The sequence below is a fragment of the Nothobranchius furzeri genome, chromosome 8 (genome assembly GCF_043380555.1).
Source record: "Nothobranchius furzeri strain GRZ-AD chromosome 8, NfurGRZ-RIMD1, whole genome shotgun sequence".
Lineage (NCBI taxonomy): Eukaryota > Metazoa > Chordata > Actinopteri > Cyprinodontiformes > Nothobranchiidae > Nothobranchius > Nothobranchius furzeri.
This window is the reverse complement of record NC_091748.1, coordinates 57863925-57887629: the sequence shown is the minus strand read 5'-3', so window position 1 is coordinate 57887629 and position 23705 is coordinate 57863925. Positions and strand designations below refer to the sequence as shown.

At 41.1% G+C, this 23705-nt stretch overlaps 1 protein-coding gene across 7 annotated transcripts in view; it reads right to left on the bottom strand.

Moving 5' to 3' along the window:
• Positions 1 to 23705, bottom strand: part of myo9b (myosin IXB) — a 53941-nt gene that overhangs the window by 13917 nt on the left and 16319 nt on the right. For all 7 annotated transcript variants that reach the window (XM_015971286.3, XM_015971287.3, XM_015971289.3 and 4 more), the window contains exons 2-15: positions 16717 to 16914; positions 16356 to 16575; positions 15489 to 15998; positions 6847 to 6941; positions 4741 to 4803; positions 3328 to 3427; positions 2352 to 2452; positions 1929 to 2058; positions 1765 to 1854; positions 1472 to 1588; positions 1257 to 1391; positions 904 to 1025; positions 587 to 728; positions 297 to 492 (exon numbers count right to left, since the gene is read on the bottom strand). In XM_015971286.3, the coding sequence (XP_015826772.3) occupies positions 297 to 492; positions 587 to 728; positions 904 to 1025; positions 1257 to 1391; positions 1472 to 1588; positions 1765 to 1854; positions 1929 to 2058; positions 2352 to 2452; positions 3328 to 3427; positions 4741 to 4803; positions 6847 to 6941; positions 15489 to 15998; positions 16356 to 16575; positions 16717 to 16865 (2170 nt within the window). In that variant the 5' untranslated portion in view covers positions 16866 to 16914. The remainder of the gene's footprint in view (positions 1 to 296; positions 493 to 586; positions 729 to 903; positions 1026 to 1256; positions 1392 to 1471; positions 1589 to 1764; positions 1855 to 1928; positions 2059 to 2351; positions 2453 to 3327; positions 3428 to 4740; positions 4804 to 6846; positions 6942 to 15488; positions 15999 to 16355; positions 16576 to 16716; positions 16915 to 23705) is intronic.

Sequence of the window (23705 nt, the reverse complement as noted above, 5' to 3'; positions counted from 1 at the left end):
GTTTTAGAGTGGTGATGTTTGTGTATGTAGGATTGCAAACTTTATTTTTAAATAAAAGTATGATTATTTTTGAGAAATACAGTTTTTAAGGTTATAAGTGTGCATGAGTGAGAACTATCATCTTTTTCTTTTTTTTAAAGCCTTTGGTATTTATTTAGCATCCACAGAACATAGCAAATGTCATTGTACAAGTTGCAATGACAATAAAGGTGAATTGAATTGAACTGAATAAAAAATAGTTAAAATATGGATCTGGTTTATTGCAAGATGACTTCAGGTGGACTCAGATGGCGTACCTGACTTTTTAGCTGCCCAGGAGCGACCAGCTTCATTGAAAGCAGCAAGGCCCCTGACGGTAGCTCGCAGGATCCCCCACCGAAACATGGCCACCGGGTCCATGCCGATGAGCTGTCGCACAAACGCTCTATCACTGCTTCTCAACAGAGCTACAATATCTGGACGCATGTGATCTGTGTTCTTCTCCCGGAAATCCTAACAAGGTCAGACATATTCTGTCACAAGGTGAACCAGAAACCAAGGTACTGAAGATGTATGCATGTGAAAGATGTAGCTTCCGTCAAATTACCTGAATATGATATTTAACTCTCCCTGCAAAGTGCTGAATGACAAAAGCGGGCTCCAGGACCGGTGTGGGCACAAAGTATTTGTTCCCTTGATGCTGCTGCTTGAATTTGGCTAACAAGGTTTCATCTGTGGCGCGTGGAAAGCTGGAGCACAAATAAAGAGGCACAGGGAGGTCAAGGGGGCGGCGAGAAGGAACATTTTGACCAACAAGCAGCTTCAGATGCACCAAAATAACCGTTAGTGTTTATCTGCAGCCATGGAACTCAAATGTAGAAACAACTTTATAAATGAATTTGAACAAAATGCAGCTGTTCTTACTTGCTCTCCTCATCCAGGAGGTACAAGAGGCCAGTGGGCTTTTTGCTGATAAGATGGATGCAGCCCACATTATCTGTGTAGTCGATGTTGTGCCAGGTGATTCCCTCAGCTTGGTACTCTTCCTGGATGAGGCAGGAAAAAGGGGTTTAGGGAACAAGTTTGTGTGAATTCATATTAAACAACGATGTCCAACAATGTAAATCTGCAATTTTAACTTAAACTATTTAACCAGCTGGAACTGAAACAAAAGGTTTTGGTGTGTATGGAGTATTATAAGCAGGGTCAAAAATCTTACCACAATTAAAAAAAAACTACTGTGTTCCTCTCATATTTTAATATTGGAGCCTGCTCACCTGTTCCAGATTAAAAATGTGATTGTTGAAGTAATACTGCAGCTGCTCATTTGCATAGTTGATGCAGAACTGCTCAAAGCTGTTTGTCTGAAAGTCCTCAAAGCCAAAAATATCCAAGACACCGATGGACAAGCACTGAAAAGCAATGTTAAAATCATATTAATCCAACTGTTATAATGCTGTGTGTAGTGAACGTCACGCAGTTTTTGTCTTACAGAGACAGATTCCTCCATGTCTTTCTTGTTGAGCAGTGCATGGTTGATGCGCAGGACTATCCAGTCGAACAAGGCGCTGTACAGAGACTTGGCCATGGAGTCTCTGGCTGTGATTGCCTGATAGATTAAAATGTAATGAATAGGTAATGTGATTTCAACAAAATGAATGTCTGTAAAGGAAAATTAAAATAAGAATCTAAAATACTAATCAAAGAAAAACAAAAACAAATTTGTCCCAGGGGTTTCAGCTTTTTTCGCTGTGAGAAAGAAGTTTGCAAATCCTCAACGCCAACCTCAGAGTGGCTGTAGGGGAGAATCAGCTTGTCGTTGACCGTCACCGTTTTCCTCTTGGTCAGCGCCTCGACCAGCAGTTCGTCTTTAACCTGAATAGATTAAAAACCCGGGTCACAAATACACAACCAGAGAAATGATGTAATAACGGGTCACCACGAGTTACCTTCAGCAGGTCAGAGAGAGTAGCCAGGACCTCCGGAGGTCCCACATCCAACCCGTCATCTCGGCCCGTTGACTTTTTGCTGTAAGTCACGTTGCCGAGATAAAGGATGGCAGAGAGAACAGAAAATATCCTGCAACACAGTAAAAGACATTACACGACATGAGGACAACACAAACAAGGTTCACAAGGAGAAAATGTTTTTCTTTCTTTACATTTAATGACAAACAAAATGAGGCAAGACTGCATTTAGAAGCTCTAGACATTTGTTGTATTTGTCATTTCTGGGGTCATGCGACTGTGTTAAATAACACGTTTTCAAGGACTGAGCAGCAGTATGCTCCAGGACTGAGTTTCAACGCACCCCTTTCAGAGTATTTGTTAGAAAATGAGCACTTCTCTGCCATGTTTACTGACTCCACTCACTGTTTCTTAGTGGCTGGAAGGAAGCCAACCATCTCCATAGCCTGCTGCAGCCTTTCAAAGTCGTGACGCAAATCTTCCTCATCTTCGATCTTAAAATTTTCCTAAATTAAAAAGAGACGGAGAGAAGGAGAGGTAATTGTTAGGGAGGGACAGAAATGAGATCATAAAACCCAAAAAGGCCAAAGTGGTGATGAAAGGGGTCATTTTAAAAAAAGGCTGCGTGAAGAGAGGAATCTAAACAAGTGGGTGAACAAAGAGAGCCTTCTTAACATGCAGTGCACGTGTGAAGTTTATACTGAAGCTTATTCAGAAGCTTGGCAGTTACACCAGATCCACCTAAAGACAGTTTGAGGGAATTTGATCAAATATCAGTGCATCAGAAGGTTGTAGACTAAATGGTGGAGTAAGAAGCCAAGATATTATTTTTGGAGACCCAGCAGCACATGAACAAACTAGGAGTAGACCGTTTTATCGGACCGATATATATCATTTTTTATATATCGGACGATATGCCTCCTTAGTAAAGACAAAGTCAGACTTCCCCTGGCAACTCAATGCCGCCGCAGTATTGCTCAAAAAATAATTTTCAATTAAAAGGTATTTTTATTTAGCAGTTTGGAATATTTAATACTCTGTCATTTACAGATTTTTTGATTAACTTTAGTTGGATGTCTGAGTTTAATCCAGCAGTGCACAAAATTAAGATTTAACAGCTGGTTAAATTCAGTTTTCGAATACCAATCAATCTTCTGGCGGAAGAAGACGAGACGAGAGACGAGACAATCAATCTTCTGTAATTTTGTGCATCAACTGGTGGTATTAGTGACATTTTAGCCCAAAAATAAGGCGGAAAACATCTAGATATCAGTCCCAAAATATCAGCAGCACAAATCGGCCATCAGCTTACCATGACCTTTACTTATCGGCATCTGCAACAGAAAAACCAATATTGGTCAACCTCTAGAACAAACTATACCTGCTTGAGGTAGAAGTACTCTTCAGGTGGCAGCAGTTTATACTCCTTTCTTTCCTCCTCAGAAGCACCCAACAGCAGGTAGTAAAACACATGATAGTTCCTAGAAAGAAAGAAACACCTCAGACGTGTGTGCATTTTCATTCATTTCACAGATGCTTTTATGCAAAGCGACGTACATTTGACCCTAACATGCATGTTTTGGGCCTGTAGGAGGAACCTGGACCTCCTGTGCTACCAACTACATCACCATGCAGCCCAACATGTGACGCGTAGTAACTATAAAACTTTACCTTTACTCGAATTAAATGTCAGCAGTAAACACCTCAGTGAAAATTTTCTTCGTTATCATAATCAGACAATCAGTTATGGGCAGATTGGAGCCTCTTTTTATGGTCACACGAAGGGGGCAGCTTTGGTAATAAAATAAGAGGGAACACATCGTAAAAGGCTAATAGGAAGAAGACAACATCTGGAGCCGAGTGACATTCTTATTGGTTTTCCATTTCTGTAATCAGCAAGTTGTAAAGCACACAGGATTATTGAGTTTCCACACTTGTCACAGAAAAAACAACAACACCCTACAGTAGAGTCTCTCTCTGACTAGGCAGGCAAGAAATACCCTTAACAGCAATTGTAGGCGTGCCGATTACCAGCAGACAATGAGTAGGAGGAGGGTTACGAACGAGAACGACCTGGCAGAGGAAGGTGAACGGATTTTCCAAAACTAACTGGGAAAATCTAGACAGAAAACTAATGAATGAGTAATGCTCTTCCCACTCAAAAGGAGCTAATATATATTTTATTACTGGGCGAAAAGATTAACTCAAGAGTTTTATTCAGACATTTAAAAAGCTAGCTGCTAACAACAATCAGTGAGATTTTACAAGCTCAAGATAATTTAGTCAAAATCTGTCAAATTTACAAACATGGAACAAATAATGTAATCCTATGATTTATTATGACAACTCATTTATTGCGTAAATATTTGCTTTAATCACACAAGCAGCAGCCGATGAGCTGTGTGGTTGGTATGTGAACGTTGCTGTGAGTAAATGAGGTTTGTATGACGTAGAAAAAGAAAACAATGACTGAACTCACTACTCGGAAGTGACAAGACGGCACAGTTGCAGCACAGCACCAACAGATGGGTGTGACTGATAAGAGAAAGACCCACGCTAGCTGATGATATTGGATGCTGCTACATTTAGAGGCTAAAACTGCCCCGTCTGTTTGATGATGTGTATAAATAAGTAATTGGTTCATTAGAAACTCAACCTGTACTAAGTGTCAGAGCTAATGAGTGTGTGGGTGTGTGTTTCAGCAAGTGAACATCAAAACTCAAAGGCTTTCAGCTCAGCTCCTCCTGTTGGTGGGGGTGAGAGGTCAAGCCCCACCCCCCGGACCCCTCCTCACCTCTCGTTCTTCTCTCTGGAAACCAGTCGAGACTTCTCCAGGAGGTATTTCTCCACCACAGCTCTGAAACATGGAGAGGAAGAACATTCAGGAGGAGGAAAGATGAAAATATAAAAATGAAAACGAGTCACACTAAAAGGTGTGTGCGAGTGTGTATAAAAGTGGGCCAGAGATGGTGAATGAGGGGGAGGAGCACAAGTGAAAGTGAGCCCAGATGGCTGAGAAACGATCAATACAAAGCAGGCAGAAGCATTCACACGTATGCTGCAGCACATTTCACACCACAACACCGACGTTAGAGTGCTGGAGGAGAGCACTGAGGGGCATTTTCACTGCAGGCCAGAGGTAAGTCATTTCAAAAGCGGTGGCATTCACCAGCTAAACCAGGCCAAAGCCACAAAGTCATTTAAATAAAATCGTTTTTATAAGTCAGACAAAATCTTTACTGACGCCAGCCCTCGTGACACACCAAGAATAGAGCTGTGCTGTGAGTATCCAAGTTGTGTCCATCCACCAAGAAATAACTTCAAATAATGACAAATTAAATAAAATATCCTAAATATGAAACCAATAATTCATATTTACTGTTGTGTTGAGGTGCTGAGGCTTTGGCGAATACAGACACAAACAAACCCCTTTAAAATAAGTTGAATCTAAAGTCTGAGAAACTGATAAACCACATTTACGGTTTTAAAGACAACTAAATACATTGAGGTATACACTGGGTAACTGATAGGAAATCAGATTAAGTTGACTGATTTTCTGAAAGACAAATACCTCTGGAACTAGCTGAAGGCTTCCATCGACCATGTAAAAGGTTTTGAAACCAGCTATAAAATAAACAGGCTATGTGCATTCCCCAGACTGCAGTCAGTATGAGTCCAATAAGTCTCATCAACCTGTAAAATATAAGTTGGAGTTGTCTCATTTAACCAGCTTCAGGCATCAACCCTCGCTTCCAGCAAGCAATGCTTTGAATAGCTCTTCCCACTAGTTTTCATATGTGTCATAATATATACAAATAAGTCTAATACAATGTTCTGGCTGTGAAAAGTATTTTGCTTGTGTCTTTGGGTTCACTTATGTCAGCAGGTAAGCTGCTCTGAATCCTTTCACCTAAGATAAACATTTCTAACCCAAATAGGAGTGAGACAATGACCTAATCGATAGCCAGTGTTTACAGCTGAAAGGAAATCACCATGAAACACCAGAAGTGACTAATCAGAGAGCATCTTCTCTAAAGTGTATTAATTTTGGGAGGTTCATGTATTTGTTTCTGTAATGAAAAATGGAAGAAATTTGTCATATATCCATTCACTTTGAATACAGAGAAAAGTTCAACAACAGCATTTTCTTTGTTGATCTCTAGTGACTGAAAGGCTGCCAATGAAGATAGATGGATGAGCCAATGCACTCCTGGCTGGAGCTGCTCGAGTCCTTTATTATCAGGAAAACAGAAGGCTACACTTGCAGATGTTATATCACATGAGGCGGTTTTAGTAGATCACAGTGTACGTTTTATTGTTTCAGAGGTTTTACTTTGTAGCTAAAAGAAGGCTGAGCTCACTAACTTTGTGGACTCAATTACAGACCCATCTTTATGTAAACAAGCATGATGGGACCAGATCATCAGACTTGGGGAGGGTGCCCAATTACTGCAAAGCTGAGCAGCTGTCCCCACGGGATTTTACACCTTTTAAATAACAATTCATCTTGAGAGCAGCAAAACTTTACTTCTATAACTATGCTGCACAATTCAAAAGAAAGTTAACTAAAGTTCTCAGCTTTGTTATTTAAAGCAGCTGTTCTCTCCTAATGGGGAAGTGACACAGCTGACCACTCTGATGAAGCTTCTAACCAAAGCTTTACTGCTGTGAAAAAGGAAGAGAATGGTTAAAAGTTTCTTTCCACATATACACTGAGACACATGACCGCCCATAAAACCGAAGAGTAAAGAGGAAGATAAGTGGCTACAGAGGGATAGAGGCCCCAGATGAAGATCTGCAGGAAGTTGGAGGAAACTAAACCTTAATTCAAACTGAATGTTTTTAAACTAATGAACACGAATCTGTGCGTGTGGCCGGTGTTTATTTGTCGATGACTCACCCTCGGACCACTCCACTCTCCAGATAATTGACCTGGATGAATTTACCAAATCGACTGGAGTTGTTGTTGTGAGCCGTCTTTGCATTCCCAAAGGCCTGGGAGAAACAAGACAAGGACATTTATTAAACCGTACAATATATCATCTAAGCTAACCGTAGCATTAGGGTCGACAACAAACCAGAGCGACTTTTCAGTTTAGTTTTATTTTTACATAAAACATTCAAAATGTTAATATTTTTTAAACAAGAAAAGAAAGATTTAAAACACATTAATATATTAGATTTGACTTTAAGGTTTTGCCAGCTTGAATGAATAATCCACTTGAAGCAGCACCAACTATTCCCTCAAAATGATTCAGGATGTTTTAAAGTTAAACTCAGAACGATGCCGAGCTCTCTGCCCATATATGGAAGTGCTGCAACAGAAACTGGACTGGAGCGTATTTTCAACTAAACATGCATCTCTATTACAACCTTTTACTGAAGTCAACATCATCAAATCTCCATAGCAACAAAGGGGCTGGATAATTTACATCTTGATTTTACAAAGCAGCTTAAATGGAAGCTCATAGGAGGTGGTAAGTAATTTCATGTGTGCCCATCCATCTTTCCTTTGCTTCTTCACAACCCTTCCACTCATTGATTGTCTTGTGCGTGCACGTAAAAGAGCAAGTGCAAGCGAGGAAAATGACATAGGTCGAAGGTCAGTGATGATAAATGAGTCTGGGCTAGCCTTTCTGTATAACTAACCGTCTTCACTCCGAGCCCTATTACTGCACTGATACGGTAACCAAAATGCAAAGTCTTTTTCTATTTCACGATGCCCGTGTTCACATGGTTACAGATAAACACACGCACACGCTCACACACACACACAAACACGAGCACACACAACAAAAGGCCACCGCAAGGGAAGTTGACTCAATGAATGTTAAATAGGACCCACATTGTATTTTCCAAAGCAGCTGCAGGGTGAATTTGATACAGTTGTGTTGGGGCTGATCAGAGCATTGAGTCCACATAAACACAAATATGCATTTTCACACACCTACTGGGTGAAACTTGGATTCCTTGCAAAGAATCGCTGATATGTTTGCTTTTCTGCTCTCCTATACTCTTTTTTTCCTTCTCCTACATTTCCATTTTCACCTATTTCACAGAAATGCAACCCTCACAAATAGTTTTTTTTCCCTTCTTCAGCGCACTGAAAAATTTAAAGCAAATGTTAAACTAGGTCAGAGTTAAGGGGAGCATGAGGTAATATCTGTATAGACACTGAGTTGTGTATAACCAGAACTTGCTCAGACAAATCTCCCACTAACCAACTCCACATGCTTTTTCCTGCTCGTCTGTTGGTGTGTAAAACATATAAACTCTACTGCAAAATATGCATTTATTTAAGATTTTTTTTTTTACTTTATTTAAGCATGTCACACCTGTGTTGCTTCTGTGCCATGATGGAGAATCAGACAGCGTCTCAGTGTTTAATGCTTCTCAGGCCCCTTTCATTAACCTTGTAGCCAGGCATAAAGAAGAAAAAAAAAACCTGGGGATTTTCTGTAAAGCCCAGTCCGCCACACCGTGGGGAGAATTCTAAACAATTTTCAGCATCGTTCGTATTCAAACATGCCCATCAGCAGTCCGACTGATTGGTTGGAAACCTTTAGAAGGTATGAGGAAGCAGAGCATAGGTTTGCCAAACTGTGGCTATGCAAAGACACGGGCCGGGGTAATCTTTCTTACGAAACAGGGTTTGCCCACAGAAGATTTCATAAATGAAACAGAAGAAAAGACAGGAGTGCATAGCAGGTTTTGCATATGAACTGCAGTTCATGTGCAAAACCTGGTTCCAGTGTGCTTATTAGCACCACACATTTCTGTCCTGATGCATTTCTGTGGAGAACCGCCCACTCTGGAAGCCATGCTCAGTGAACATTTCCACTTAAACAGCCAGACCCACCAGTATGAAGTCTCACATCCCCATTTAGCCCACTCCACATCATCACACACTTCTGCTTGCTTAGGGACCTGCCTCTAAAATATCAGTTCATGAGCTGTTAGTCTCAACAAGCTAGAAAGCACGGCAGCCAAGAGAGTGCATAAATAATACATTTAAATATGAGTTCCTAGTCTAAACTTACACAAATGTGAGCAAAAAAACAATCCCAAAAAGTGGGATGTTAGTCAAATTAGAAGTTCATGGAAGGAATTTGATGAGTTTCAAGGATTTGATAGTCGTATGTTCCCCATTTATAGATAATTTCAACATTCCTACTGATAGAATATTTGGGAAATAAGAAAACTCCTATTTTCAGTCATTCTTGGTGGTGTTACTGGTGTGGCTCTGAAACACTGGCTGCATCCGCTAGAGTGTCTGAAAGCGCTTCAGCTAAATGTTTCCACAGGCGCTGCCAAGGCCCCGACACAGACACCTCACTACAACATGAGTACACTCACAAAGACATCTACATCATCCAAGTGCAACAAAAAGCCACTTTCACACAGAACAACAGCACACACACCCATGCAAAAATTATTTAAACCTTTGGCTGGAAAATTATTTTCTGAGAATCTTAAAACCCACACAAATATAAGTAATTTGCTCTGGGCTCAACTTGACTTTACGTTTGTAAAGTTACAGTTTAAATTAAAGATGCAGGCGACATGCAGATAATGTGTGATCACTGCTAGTAGCAACATTCAGGCTAAGCTCTCTAAGGCACTTGGTGACAACATAATCACCGTTTGTTATCTTGAATGTGAAAAATGCTTTGGCGAGATCACATGTTGTTGGCAGTGACTGAATGTAACCACGACTCTACACGGTTCCTCCTCTACTTGGCTTCTCTTCAAGTCATCAGTTATTAATTCAAACTACAATTAAACCCCTCCAGCTTAACTCATATGAACTATTAACAAAGAATTGATTCTTTAAAGTACAATAACGGCACCAGTGAAGTTTAGAGGGAGTTTTATTTCCATTACAGCTGGGGATGCTTTAATGAGTGCTGATGAACTGATACAATTCATTCTTAATTGAATCCCACAACTGCATAAATGCAAAGCGTGTTTTGCCTTGAACTCAGCGACACACACACACAAAAAAAAATACTCTCACCAATGAGGACATGAGGGTTAAACTGTCAAAAAGGTTAGTAAATTAGTTATTTGTTAGTGGCAGTTCAATCTAGTTTGCAAACGCTTTGCTCTCCATCATGCTTCAGTAGTTTAGCTAAAGATGATTGAACACAAGACATTTTACAGTGAAATTATTTGGCCATTTTGAAGCGTGTTTCTATGTTAACATTATAAATAATAACGATTGCACCTGTGTTGGATAGCTAGCTCCCTGAACTGACTCATTTTAGAGAACTGGGGTGTACATCAAACAGAACAGGACTTATTAATGGTGAAAGTTTTTTAACCGTTTGTTACAAATCAGTAAATGTGTTTTGTCCTCAAGGACTCTCACAGAAGAAAACATGGCATCTAATATGGCGTCGCCCAGAGACTTAGACCCGCTCCCATGTATTTTAGACCAGATTTTTTTGGTTATATGTTAACTCATTCACTGCCATTGATGACAAAATTCGTCATTTTAAATCCAACCGTTCACTGCCATGTGTGGTCGTCGGAATGAGCCCCCGCACCATGAGAACAAACATCCCAGCTCTAAAGCTGATCTTCATCCGCGTACGTCACACGTCACGTGATCAGGAAGCAGAAAATCCATGTGTAAGGAGATTGTTTTGGGCGCAAACCGCAAAAGCTTCTGCTGATCACAATTTAACAACGGATTATGAAAGAACGGATAACGCTCGAAATGCACGGATTCTTCCTGATGTAAGAGGTGAGTCTTTGTTTTGTTAGTTTTGCCGTTGACATCATCATAGCACGCAACGTTCTGTGACTCTAAAAAGAACATTAAAAACAGTGAAAAACGCTGGCGGCGAAGGGCTTTTCTGCTCAGGAAATGGCTGGCAGCGAACGAGCTAAATGTGTTTACACTATCCTCAGTTTCACACTGGTGCACGTTCACATACGCTGCTATGAAATTCAGAAGATTGTTGATGTTTTAAGACAGCTGTGCTTGAACTAGCTGTTAGCTCATCAATCCCAAAGATTTTAAAATCCATTTCTCTAGAGATAAAACCTCATTCAATGTGCCGTCTATAATGGGTACGATAGCAATTAATTAAAATAGTAATAATAAGAATAAGAATAATGTAAATAATATAAAAAAATTTCATAAGGGCAGAAAAATCCTTGAAACTTGATGTTTTTATTGACTGATACTTGCTGTTCTGTTTATTTGTATAAATAACAACATGAACCAGTCTTTGGTCATTTATCAGTCAGCTACATCTTAGCTGTTTTGGAAAAAAACTTGTGTTTGATGACAGCATAATGGATATAAAGTAGTTCTGGTTATGATGAAACGCTGTAATTGAATTAGGATGCAGTTGTGGACCAATTCTATTCTTAGCTGTGAATGGAAAACTAATTAGCACAAAGTAATAGTACTGTGGAAAATGTGATCTTTGCAGCTGTATAAAAGATCGACAGAGTAATTTAAGTTCTTTAGTATTAGTTCTGAAGTACATTAACTTCCCCACTGCAAAGAGAAATAATCATTCACATAAATAGATCATGAGCTCTCACTGTGTGCGGTCCAGGGGCATCACAAACTTCAACACTTTTTTTTAAACCTCCAAGAAGAAAAAGATCTATATTTATGATCTTTAGGGCAGATTTAGTCTGAGAATCCCTGACCACACCGGGCTTTCTTCATCTAGAGAATTCATCAAACTGTGTGTATTGTCACCCTGAACCAGGAAAGTCACGTTAATGGTAAATGGCTTTAATGGGTAGGAGCAGCTCTGCTCTCCTTGTAGTATGGTGTTTTACCAGATTGGAGACATTTAAAGCAGCTCCACCCATGTAAAGATGAGTGCCACATCAAACCCAGAGCCTGTGGTGTGGTTACAGCACCACAAATAGAGCCTGATGATGCCAGCAGCCTTCTGCAATATGTAAGTTATACAGGCCTATTTTTAAGCTCACTGTGCTGTTGAACCATCGTGTTGAACAGGAATCTGAATGACTATAGGACTCTTATGTGCACACATATAAAATTTATGTGTGTGTGTGTGTGTGTGTGTGTGTGTGTGTGTGTGTGTGCGTGCGTGCGTGCGTGTGTGTGTGTGTGTGTGTGTGTGTGTGTGTGTGTGTGTGTGAGATGAGTCAGGGACATGGCACAGTGACTCCACCATGATAATGTCAGCGTTTCTCAGACTCATACACAATGCCACCCACCCTGAATAACCACTCACACACAAGAGATAAACAATACATCAGCAGACAGAATGGCCGGCTGCTCCTCTGTGCTTCCTGAACAAACAATACAGTACTCTGGTCTATCCACACCCCTCAGGACTCAGGGCTAACAGCATAGGGAACTACTGCCTTTACTTCCTGTGTCGTAGTTGCTTCCTGTTAAAAAGGGTTCCGGATGATAGGAACTTCCTGTCTGAAGCTGTGAGACATGGAGCACACCAGTGACTTTCAACAAGAACAGGAATGTTCCTCAGGACAACAAGCTTCAAGTACAAGCCCAACTTGCTCAGAGGATTGTTTGAAAAAGTTTCAGCTCCACTAAAATACATTATTATACATACTATTATATATTTAGTTTATTATTAGTACTATTATTAAAATTAATCTATACATTTAAATGATACATATAAATCAGTAATACAGTGATGGGGAAAAAATCTTACTTTATACCTTTTATCAAGTGATTTTTCCTTTTTATGAGGAAGAGATGAAGCATAAACATGCGTAGTTGAGATTTTGTTTGTTTAAAAAAGGTCGTACTGTAATTTCAGTTGTAGGACTGCTAATAAACGTCATGCATAAAATTAAAGCTGTTCAAATACCTAGTAGAAACCATGTATAATCTCTGATCACTAAAAGGACGTCAGATTATCTCTTTATTGCTTCTAAGTAACACAAACTCTGACATTTCTATTTGTCAGCCTGTGACCTAGCTTTAGATGTTTTTAACCACAGCTGTCAGACACACTTTTAAAAGCATAAAACCTCTCCCCCTACTACTCACACACATTTCTAACAAAATTCTTCTTAAAACAAGCCAACGTGCTGAAACAGATACAGGCTATGCTGACAATGAAAGTGAGTAAGCCCCAGTTTCTGACAGAAGAATACTGAAGTGTAACAGGTAACTGCACCACTGGAGAACAACCAGTTGAACCAGTTCACAAGTAAACACTCATTTAGGTAGTGAGCTGTTCTGCAAGCAGAGCAGTATCTGTTCAGATCACATAAGCTGGTCAACACAGTCTCTTATATTTTACACTCAAAGATAAATTAAAGTAAAACAAACTGGGTATAAAAATAAAGACTAGCACAACGGTCCCAAGCTGGGGTTAAACTATCTTCCTGGAACAGAGTTAAAATCCAGAACCACAAATGATATCAACTCTGCAAAATCCAGGCCTTAAGACCTCCACTATAGCTAAAGGAAAGACACGCACACACGCGCACACACGCATGCACACGCACACGCACACGCACACGCACACACACACACACACACACACACACACACACACACAGGCATTGTAATCTGATTGTGTTCCACAGTAAAAAGAATCAAATAAAATAATTTTGTCAAAGGAAAAAAAAATTCCACTCTGAATATCTTATTCCTAAACTGGAATTTTTTAGCGGTGCAGAGTGAGGTCACTTACATGTGTGATACTAAACTCCTACTGAGATCTAATCTGTAAAACAGCGATCGGTTCAAGTCGGCCACCCCATGCTGACGCGATTCTTTTCACATCGAGTCATAAGGAGAAGCTTTGCACATAAATGGCAACAATCTCCACTAAAATGTCAGCCTTTTTAGGTGAATGCATAATTATTTAGATGAAAACGTGAGGAAATATAAAGCTGTTTAGTCGGCATGATGAATGAACTGCATCTGGAATATGACTAGATCCACATTTTTTTACTTCCTCCACCGACTGGGCCAACAAAGTCTGAACCCATTGTCCTGTCTGCCCCTGCAGCCGCAGCTTTGGACTGGGCTCTCAAGCAAATACTTTAATTTCAAAATAGAGAGCTGAAAAAAAATAACAGTTTGCCAAAAGGGACCAAAACTGTGCTGATTGGGGGGGGGGGGGGGGGGGAATATCCCCCACTGCCTCCCTCTTTCATTCCTTGATCTGTCAGCTAGAACCAAGACTGACACACATCAAGAGACGGCGCTGCAGCTATTCACATGCATCAGAAAAAAAACAAGCAGCTCTGAGAGTAAACTCTCAGGCACCAAGCTGGATGAGAGTGAAACAACTGAGACGTGACTGAAGACTGATGAAAACAGTGAATGCCTGTTACTGCATCCATCCACATTGTGCTGTTGCCATGAGCTTCCAGCTAACAGCTTGTGGCTGATTCCCATTAAACCTTTGTTTAATATGTAAAGTTTCCAAACCTTTTCTCTCAATAAACTTATTTTTTTAAAACTGGGCTTTTTGCTTTCAGCCCTTTTTTGTACTTGTATAAACTGCATTCCACGTAAGGCTTTTCTGACTAAGAGTCTATTTTTGGTCACATTATTGTGAAATAAAACTGAAAAGTATGTGGAGGAGCTTTACTTCCAGATCCGGACTCAAAGTAATTAATTCCCCCACAGCAAGAGAGGCTATCAAACTAAAACCAAGAACAAGGATTTTAGTCCAAATGATTTTCAGATGACTGCGTAGAACAAAGGTCATCCCAGACAGATATCTCGACCACTGCAACAAGTTCCTTTTGTATATTTTTCCCTTCATTTATCTACAATTAGAATCAACCAGGCTCCATTACAGACAGAAGTACTAATGCATGTGAAATTTTCAGCAAAGTCTAAAAATATGTGGCACTGAATCAGTAAACAGTAGTTCAGTCAGCAGCTGCAAACAGCTAGTCAGTACAAGCATAGAAGAGAAAGCATGAAGCTGGAACCCCAACAAATAAATAACATCACTGCCAGAAATTTAAGATTAGATTAGATTAAATATTGTAAAGATTACAGGAAACATCTGTCGGTTCTTAAAATGTAAAAATAAAGAACCAACGAAGAGCCACTTTAGGTCTTTTCAGCATCTCGAACAACAAAAGAGCAACTTCCTCCCCTTTTTCTCATTTCTTCTTTTTGGCTAGACTGCAGTCTTTGTTTTAGCTTTTTATTTTCACTTTCATCATTTATAACCTCATCCAACAAGGTGTCAGTGTATCTGACTGCATTTAACATCCTGTGCTGTTTAGGAAGATGAATCCCTTTGAGATACCAATGTTTTAATTGACTAACTCAAAAAATAATCCTAACATGTAGCCAGACCATAATATGCAGAAACAAGCTGATCTGAACAGATTGTTTTACTCTAGTTAATAAAATGTTGAGGGAAGATGCCGAGGATGCACTGTGTTCCTCAGTAGTTTCTCTAAAATGTTCATTTATCTGTTCTTTTGTACTAATACTGCTGATTTCATTCTCCAAACCAGATCAATAAGCTTTGAGCCACAACAGTTTACAAAAAACTGCCAAAAGACATCATTTAGATTCTGCCATCTCACCTCCAGGACTGGTCCAGCCCCCAGAATCGTCCTCTCCACCCCGCTGGCATAGCCCTTCTGGCTGAGTGCTGTCAGACAGTGGATCAGGAAGTTGGTACTCTGGGTCTTGCCTGAGCCGCTCTCCCCAGAGATGACAATGCACTGGTTGACCCTCTTCCTGAGCATTGCATAGTAGGCTACGTCTGCAATAGCAAATATATGAGGCTCCAGTTTGCCCAGCTGGTGGTTCTCGTACATCTTGACGTATTTAGGGTTGTAGATGGGCAGGAACTTAAATGGGTTGATGGCAATGAAGATGCTGCCTGCATACGTGTAGATTTTTTTCTTGTGGAAGCGTGTCCGTAGATTGTTTAATATGCTGTCCTCAGTGAGGACAGGGAGGTTACAGAGGTCTGCAAAATCATCCTGGGGAGGGGGGAGGAAGCCCCTGGCAGCGAGTCGGTGTACCTCTTGCTCCTTGGACAAAGGTGGGAGGTGGACATACTGAATGGAGCCATCGTAATTCCTCTCCTAGATGAAGAAAAAAAGAAATAAAGTTTCTTGTTGGGGCTGACACTGAGATGGTTAAAATAAGTCAAACTAGTTGGGTTCCTTAGGGAAACAAAATAGAAATGACAGCAGATTATTTTTACAAAATCTGATCTCAGATAGAGCAAAAGGAATAATGTGGTTTTAAGTCAAGTGAAATGTTTTGCTTACACTTTATAAATATTATTGTACAGCTTATTGCTTAAGATTGATTACATGTTTTGGTATTTCTCTGAAAATGCAAACAAAGAGGAAGAGAGAGCAGAAGAAAGGATGATGCAACAAACAACACATTCATCACATCCGACTAAACTGCATCCAGTCAGCTGTCATGTTTACCTGTAACACGAAGTAAAAGCCAAGACTCCGAGGATGCTGTTCTTGGGCTTTTCGGGGCCAAAGCAGAAACCTCTGTACCGGCAAGTCTCCAGCTTCTAGAACCCACTCCTCCCCACCACATTCCTTCACCTCTGCCAGCACGTACAGACGACTGGGGTCCAGCCCCAGAGTCGCGGCAGTGTCTGAGATCACTGAGGCTGTGGTTGCATCCTTATGCACTCTGCCAGAGACAAATAATCCTTAGAAACCGTTGCTTCAAATAAAATTATATCATAAACAGTCTGAGTTAGCTTACATCTTCCCAGAGGCTAAATTGCTGCTGTTTCTACATTCCCCAGCTGGACAGTGGTGGGACACTCACCTGAGGGTGCAGCAGGTGGTGGTCTGGGAAGCCAGCCGTGGGTAGATCTGAAGCATGTATGTACGGTCATCGTTAGGGCTGGTGAGCCCACCTCCCCCTCCTCCACCTGCATTTGTCGCCATGGTGGCAGCACCATCTCTGACACTCATCCTGAGCCAGGGGGAGTGGCCTCAGCATGCCTGTCTCACCACACAGCACCTGAGGACGACAGATGAACTGATCAGCACCAATCATCTCAACGTAAACAAACCTATTATGACAATGGAGCAACATCTGACATGAAGGCTTTAGGATAGACTCAGGACCTTGTTCTTACTTTCATCAGTAAAGTAAAGCGGTGTAGGTTTTTGCAATGCCTTGAGTAGCTGTGGAATTTATAAATTTCTAAAGTTGAGGGAAAAAGCTCAGATGCTGTAGCAGCAGCAACATTTTTTTAAGAGTTTCAGATAATATTGTCCTGTAATCTTTGCATCATGTCACAATGTCTGCTTCGGCAAACCTTTTTCTTTGTAATCAGTATTCAACTATGTGCAGAGTGAGAGCAGAAGCACAAAAGCTCGGAGATGGGCCCCAAATTATCTCCAAACCACACCCTTTTAGAATTAAAAGGTTACACAGTCAAGACTAAAACTCAGGAAATACTTTTGTCATTTACTAAAGCCAAAACCATTTTAAAGAGAAAACCAACAGTAAATCAACATCCTAAGAAAAAACGAGTTAACCTATTTTCGGCTCCATTTCCACTAGACAAATTAAAATCACTGCCTGAACATTTACATGATTGGAAGTTTCAGGTCACATGTGATGGTTTTGCTACTGAAACTTAATTGTAAGTTGCAAGCTGCAGATTGTGCACAGAAATTCAACCCTTCCGCTCCATGATGACAACACTCGGGTTAAACCACGAATGGTGTAATGTGACTGCACAATTTTCACACTAGATACTTAGAGTGATATACGACTGAAGAGCCAAGCGCCAGGATGAAGATGGTGCAGCCACATGGCACTGTAACAGTTTATATCTGCCTCCATGAATCACTATTGAGAACTTTTAATGCAAAAAAATATATATATTTCAAAACTAAAATCTTCTTCTGAGGAACCAGGTTTTATTAATAAATAAATATATGAGGTAACTAGGGATGCATGATACAAAATTTTTGGGCCAATACCGTCGATATTATCATCGCTGTTATGACCAGTAACCAATATTTGCTAACACACACACACACACACACACACACACACACACACACACACACACACACACACACACACACACACACACTTACATTTATGCTTCTGAAAATAACGCAAACTGAATTTCTAAATGTCTTGCTTTATTTCTATGAAGTGCAAACATGATATGTGTGTGTGTGTGTGTGTGTGTGTGTGTGTGTGTGTGTGTGTGTGTGTGTGTGTGTGTATGTGTGTGTTTGTATATATATTTACATTAATATATACACACACGCCACACAAATTTATGCTTCTGAGTAGGACTGGACGAAGTAGGAAAAAAGCTTATCGATAAAAAAATAATAATGATAAAATCACATTGCCCGATATCAATAATTATTGAAAACTATATAAAAATGTCAAAAATATATTTTAAGTGCAGCCCTGACTATCTTAGGCCAATACTTAATAATAAAACAAGTTGGTTGCGTTACTAGGCTTGTTTTTTTTATCGGTTCTCTGTTGCAAACCACTATTGTTTGTTTTATGTCAGACTTATGAAAATATTGCCACACTGGCGATGTACTGTAACCTTTTCTTCGGGACAATTTCTTCCACCTCTCCTTGCAACACCTTGTTTAAGTCACATTGCTGCCTGTTTAGGTTTGAGGGGGGAGGGCTTGGTGACGGAGCGTGCTTGGGTCTGTGCTTTTGATTAGTTGGTAATGACTCTTGTATAAAGCTACCCAACAGTAGGCATGAGCAGAAGCGCTTGTAGAGATATCTCACCTGATGTGAACAGAGGAGCGTGCAGTGAGCAAATTTTGTGAGCGATCCGCTTCACGGCAATTCGCAGTTGATGAGTTCCGGGCATTGGGCTTCTTCCAGAGGAACTGGCCCAAGTGGTTACTGCCCCCGCGACCCAACCCCAGATAAGCAGCTGAAAATGGATGGATGACCAACATCAGCCGATACCAATACTGATGCCAAAAAATCATGTATCTCTAGAGGCAACTTTTATGAAAACCTCTGTGATGTTATTTTACAATAAAGTGCAAACAATTTTTATTTGTTTAATTTTATATCATTATTATATATTTTATTATTAACTTGGCTTTAATGTTGTTTTTTGAAATTCTTTTATTCCCATTTACTTATGAAAAAAAATTTAAACATTTAATTTCGTAAAAATTGAAACCAAGATTTGCTCCAAATTTATTTTTCTTATTGACGAGATCCTATTAATCCTTAAAAACAGTCTTTAAAAATGCACGCCAAACTAAAGTTTTGGTCTCAGGAAGATAAAACATGCTCTTCACCCCTAAGCTTCAGCAGCCTGCACAGGCCAGGGTCATATAAATCTTTCACATCACCACAGCATTCAAATTAGCACAACTGCAAGATTCTTTCAAACCAGTTGCTGTGGCTATGCTGTCAGAACGACATGATGACAGATTTACAGTCATCTACAAGGACCAGAATCTTTCATCATAATACTGGATCCTGTTTAACAGCACAAGAGCTAAAAACACTTCAGGACTGATTTCATCCCCAGCAAAAAACCCACATCCACACATTTCTCCTGATTTTGTCACTTTCTTGTAAAGAATGAGGATCTATTGTTGTGGGTGAATCCAACACAGCAGCTAGATGAGATTTGATTTAATAAATGATCCTTTTGCATGTCTCTTCATCAGTAATGCTAAGCTTGAACCCTCACACAGGGAAAAAAAGAGTCTGTTTTAAAGTGATGCATGGTGGGGAAGTGTGCACTGCTTTGGTAAACTGATCCTGGGTCAAGTCCCGCAATCACCAGTGCCCACAGTCCATCACTGTTAGCCATTTAAGTAGAAACATCTCTTTCTGTTTGAGAAACAAGTTTTACTGGCAGAAACATTTAAAACATTTAGGCAAAGTCAAAAGAGGAACTCATTTGTAGCATTAAAAAAATAATTTAATTTCAATTGTACTTTTCAGTTTTCAGAACTGTTTCTATGGATTTTAGAAGCTGGTTTATCAATGCAGATAAGAGAATATTCGATTTCAAATATGTTGCAGCAAAATGGTAAAGATAGTGATTTGTCTCTTCCTTTCTGTCATGGGAACTTCTGAACAACAATAATCACATAAGATTTCACAAAACCAGACCACATCGAGCTGCTGCACGACTATCAAGGCTGCATCTAATGCATTTGGAGCTAGCTTGAGCCCATCCCTTTATTAAGTTTTATGTGTTATTTCTGCCTCAGAGGAGATTAAACATTATCCGTCTGTTTCTGAGTGATGTGCAAAAACAACACATGGACTCCATAAACAGTGTAAATATAAACTACGACAAACGGAATCAGGTCACAGAAGAGAACCGAGAAGCAGAGCATCTTGAAACTTATGGCTTTTGCTGGGCAAGCTGACCACAATCCCAAAAAACATGCAAGCTCTTAAAATGCCAGAGCATGCAAAACTGCAGAGACCACAAAACAGCATCATCATTATCCTCCATCATGAGGTTTGTCTGGTTTAAATTTGTCACTTTAAGTCCCAAACTGCTCTCTCAACTACTTTCAAAAGTCCAAACACAAATCTACAATATCTGTGGGAAGATTGTTAAATCTCAATTTGTGCAGAAAAGAATAGAAGCAAAAAGAGGACATCAAAAACGAACCAAAGATAAGGTGTGCGAGAGACTCAAGGAGAAAAGTAAACGCCTAAAGTGAGATAGAAGGGACAGGACTCAGGGGGCGGCCGAAGAGCTTTGAGCTAATAGCTCTTCTTCCCTGCGGAGGAGATCCTCTGTGACGATGCCCAGCATTCCACAGATAAGACATGGGGTTGTCTGCTTTGTGTAGGCTTAGCCTGGTACTTTAGCTGCTTACTGGGGGCTGACAGGGCGACGGCTGAGGAGAGGTCTAGACCCGAGTGAGTTCTGTAGCTGCTTACTGGGGACAAGAGGGGGGAATCGACAACCAACAAGCTCCTTAGAGCTGATGTGTTATTAAAGGGCAGGCACAGCTCATCCCCACTGAACTCACCAACCTCATCTGAACCTAACCCCGTATTATTAAGGCAGGAAAATAGGCTTGGACTAAATGACTTCCACTGCACACAGAAATTATACTCTGATTATTTATTGGCATGGAAAAACCCCAGGCAATCGTCTGTCTGTAAACTGTTAAAGATAAAAGAAGTGAATCCAACTGGAGCACTAAAGTGTTATGCTATTTTTAAACACAATGTAGCTGATGAAAACATCTGGTTTATTAAATTGTATTCCTGCTTAAATCATCAAAAGTTGTATTATTATTGTATTTTCAGGCCACTGATTGCACTGACAGCTGCCAGACACTAGAGACAGTTATGAACAGATTGATGAGAGACGATATAAATATTTGTTCCTTTGAAGTTTTTAATTTAATCCATAAATATAAAAATAAAAGCTCTAAGTAATAATTCATGTTACACTAACTAATGAGAAACTTGCACAACACTCAGTTGTACACATAAACTGAACCCACCCACCTTTACCCCCCCCCCCCCCCCACACACACACACACACACACACAACCACACACACACACACACAGGACAAGAACATGTGACTAATTACTATCTAACATTTTATGAATGAGATGGTTTGTCTTTATATGGGCGACTGTTTTAGGGTCCATGAACTCACTCGCACATGTGTGAGAGGCTTGAGTGTTTATGCTCTTACGCTGAGCTGCAGGCAGTAAAATTTCCTCCTAATGGACCTCCCAAGGCCGATGCATGCACTCATACTTATACAGACTGCATAAACAGAGCAGTCACTGGTGAGACACCAGCTGCTGACTCAAATATCAGACAGGAAGTGAGTGAACCAAGACACACAAGGTCAAAGGACTTGAAATGGATTAGGCTATTTATGTCTCTATAATGTTAAACTCTTACTCCCACTCCTCCTGTTACACTTACTGTTTAGGAACCACTTAAAAGAATCCAGAACGAATAATGTTAAAACGTCAGCTTCCCCTGGAGTCCATAACAGCATCACAGGACGATCTCAGACTCCTATGAGTCAGCTTCTCCCTTACAGGCATGACTGTGACAGCAGCTCTGTTGTTTAAACTTCTTATTCAAATCACATGACTGCTTTTCAAAACTGGAACAATAATAATAAACATGAATGCTTCAGCTGCTCATTTGATCCTACACGTTGTGACAAGAACTTTATTTTCCGTTGCTCTCCATGACACATATTACAGCACAGCGATTTGTCATTTTCCTTGCATTTAACAGCGGAACAATGCATCGTGCCATTTTTTCCACACAAACAAAAAATACATAAATAAAACTCTGGAAGAGAGTTTTTCTTGCATTTTAAGAAAGTAAACATACGTGATCTGCAGTCTGATGCTGTGCCAATACACATCCAGTGTACAGACTAAAACACGTCAGCGAGCTACACCCTATGAGTGTGTAGTGTACTGGCGTGGTTCAGGCACTGACAAACTGCCTTGGGGAATATTCAAGAATATGTTAAAAAGTCTCCTCCTTGAACAGTCATCTTATCGTGGTGGAGGAGTTTGAGTGCCCTAATGATCCTAGGAGCTATGTTGTCTGGGGCACTGGTAGGGTCTTCCATGGCAAATGGGTCTTAGGTGAAGGGTGAGACAAAGAACGGTTCAGAAGATCTTTCATGGACGTAAAAAACAAAGAGTCTGAGTACCCAGCCCGGAGGGTTACCGGGGTCCCACCCTGGAGCCAGGCCTGGGGTTGGGGCCTGTGAGCGAGCACCTGGTGGCTGGGCTTTCACCCATGGGGCCCGGCCAGGCCCAGCCCGAACCGGATACATGGGCTCATCCAACTGTGGACCCACCACCCGCAGGAGGAACATGAAGGGTCCGGTGCAATGTGGATCGGGTGGCAGACCGAGGCGGGAGCCTTGGCGGTCCGATCCCCGGACAAGGAAACTAGTTATTGGGACATGGAACATCACCTTGCTGGCGGGGAAGGAGCAGGAGCTTGTGGCAGAGGTTGAGTGGTACCGGCTAGATATAGTCGGACTCACCTCGACACATAGCATTGGCTCTGGAACCCAAGTCCTTGAGAGGGGTTGGACACTCTTCTTTGATGGAGTTGCTCTGGGTGAGAGGCAGAGGGCTGGGGTTGGCTTTTTGTTAGCCCCAAGACACTCTGCCTGCGTGTTGGGGTTTACCCCGGGGGACGAGAGGGTAGCTTCCCTGCGCCTTCGGGTCGGGGAATGGGTCCTGACTGTTTGTGCTTATGCACCTAATATCAGTTCAGATTACCCACCCTTTATGGAGTCCCTGGGATGAGTGCTAGATAGTGCTCCATCAGGGGACTCCATTGTCCTGCTGGGGGACTTCAATGCTCACGTGGGCGATGACAGCATGATCTGGAAGGGTGTGATTGGGAGGAACGGCCCGCCTGATCCGAACTCGAGTGGTGTTTTGTTATTGGACTTCTGTGAGGGCCGCAGTTTGACCATAACGAACACCATGTTCGAACATAAGGATGCCCATCGGTACACTTGGTACCAGGGCAGCCTAGGTCGCAGGTCGATAATAGACTTTTTAGTCGTATCATCTGACCTGCGGCCGTATGTTTTGGACACCCGAGTGAAGAGAGGAGCGGAGTTGTCAAATGACCACCACCTGGTGGTGAGTTGGATCAGATGGCAGGGGAAGATGCCGCGTAGACCTGGCAGACCCAAATGCATAGTGAGGGTCTGCTGGGAACGCTTGGCAGAAGAACCTGTCAAGACAGTCTTCAACTCCCACCTCCGGCAGAGCTTTGATCACGTCCTGAGAGCA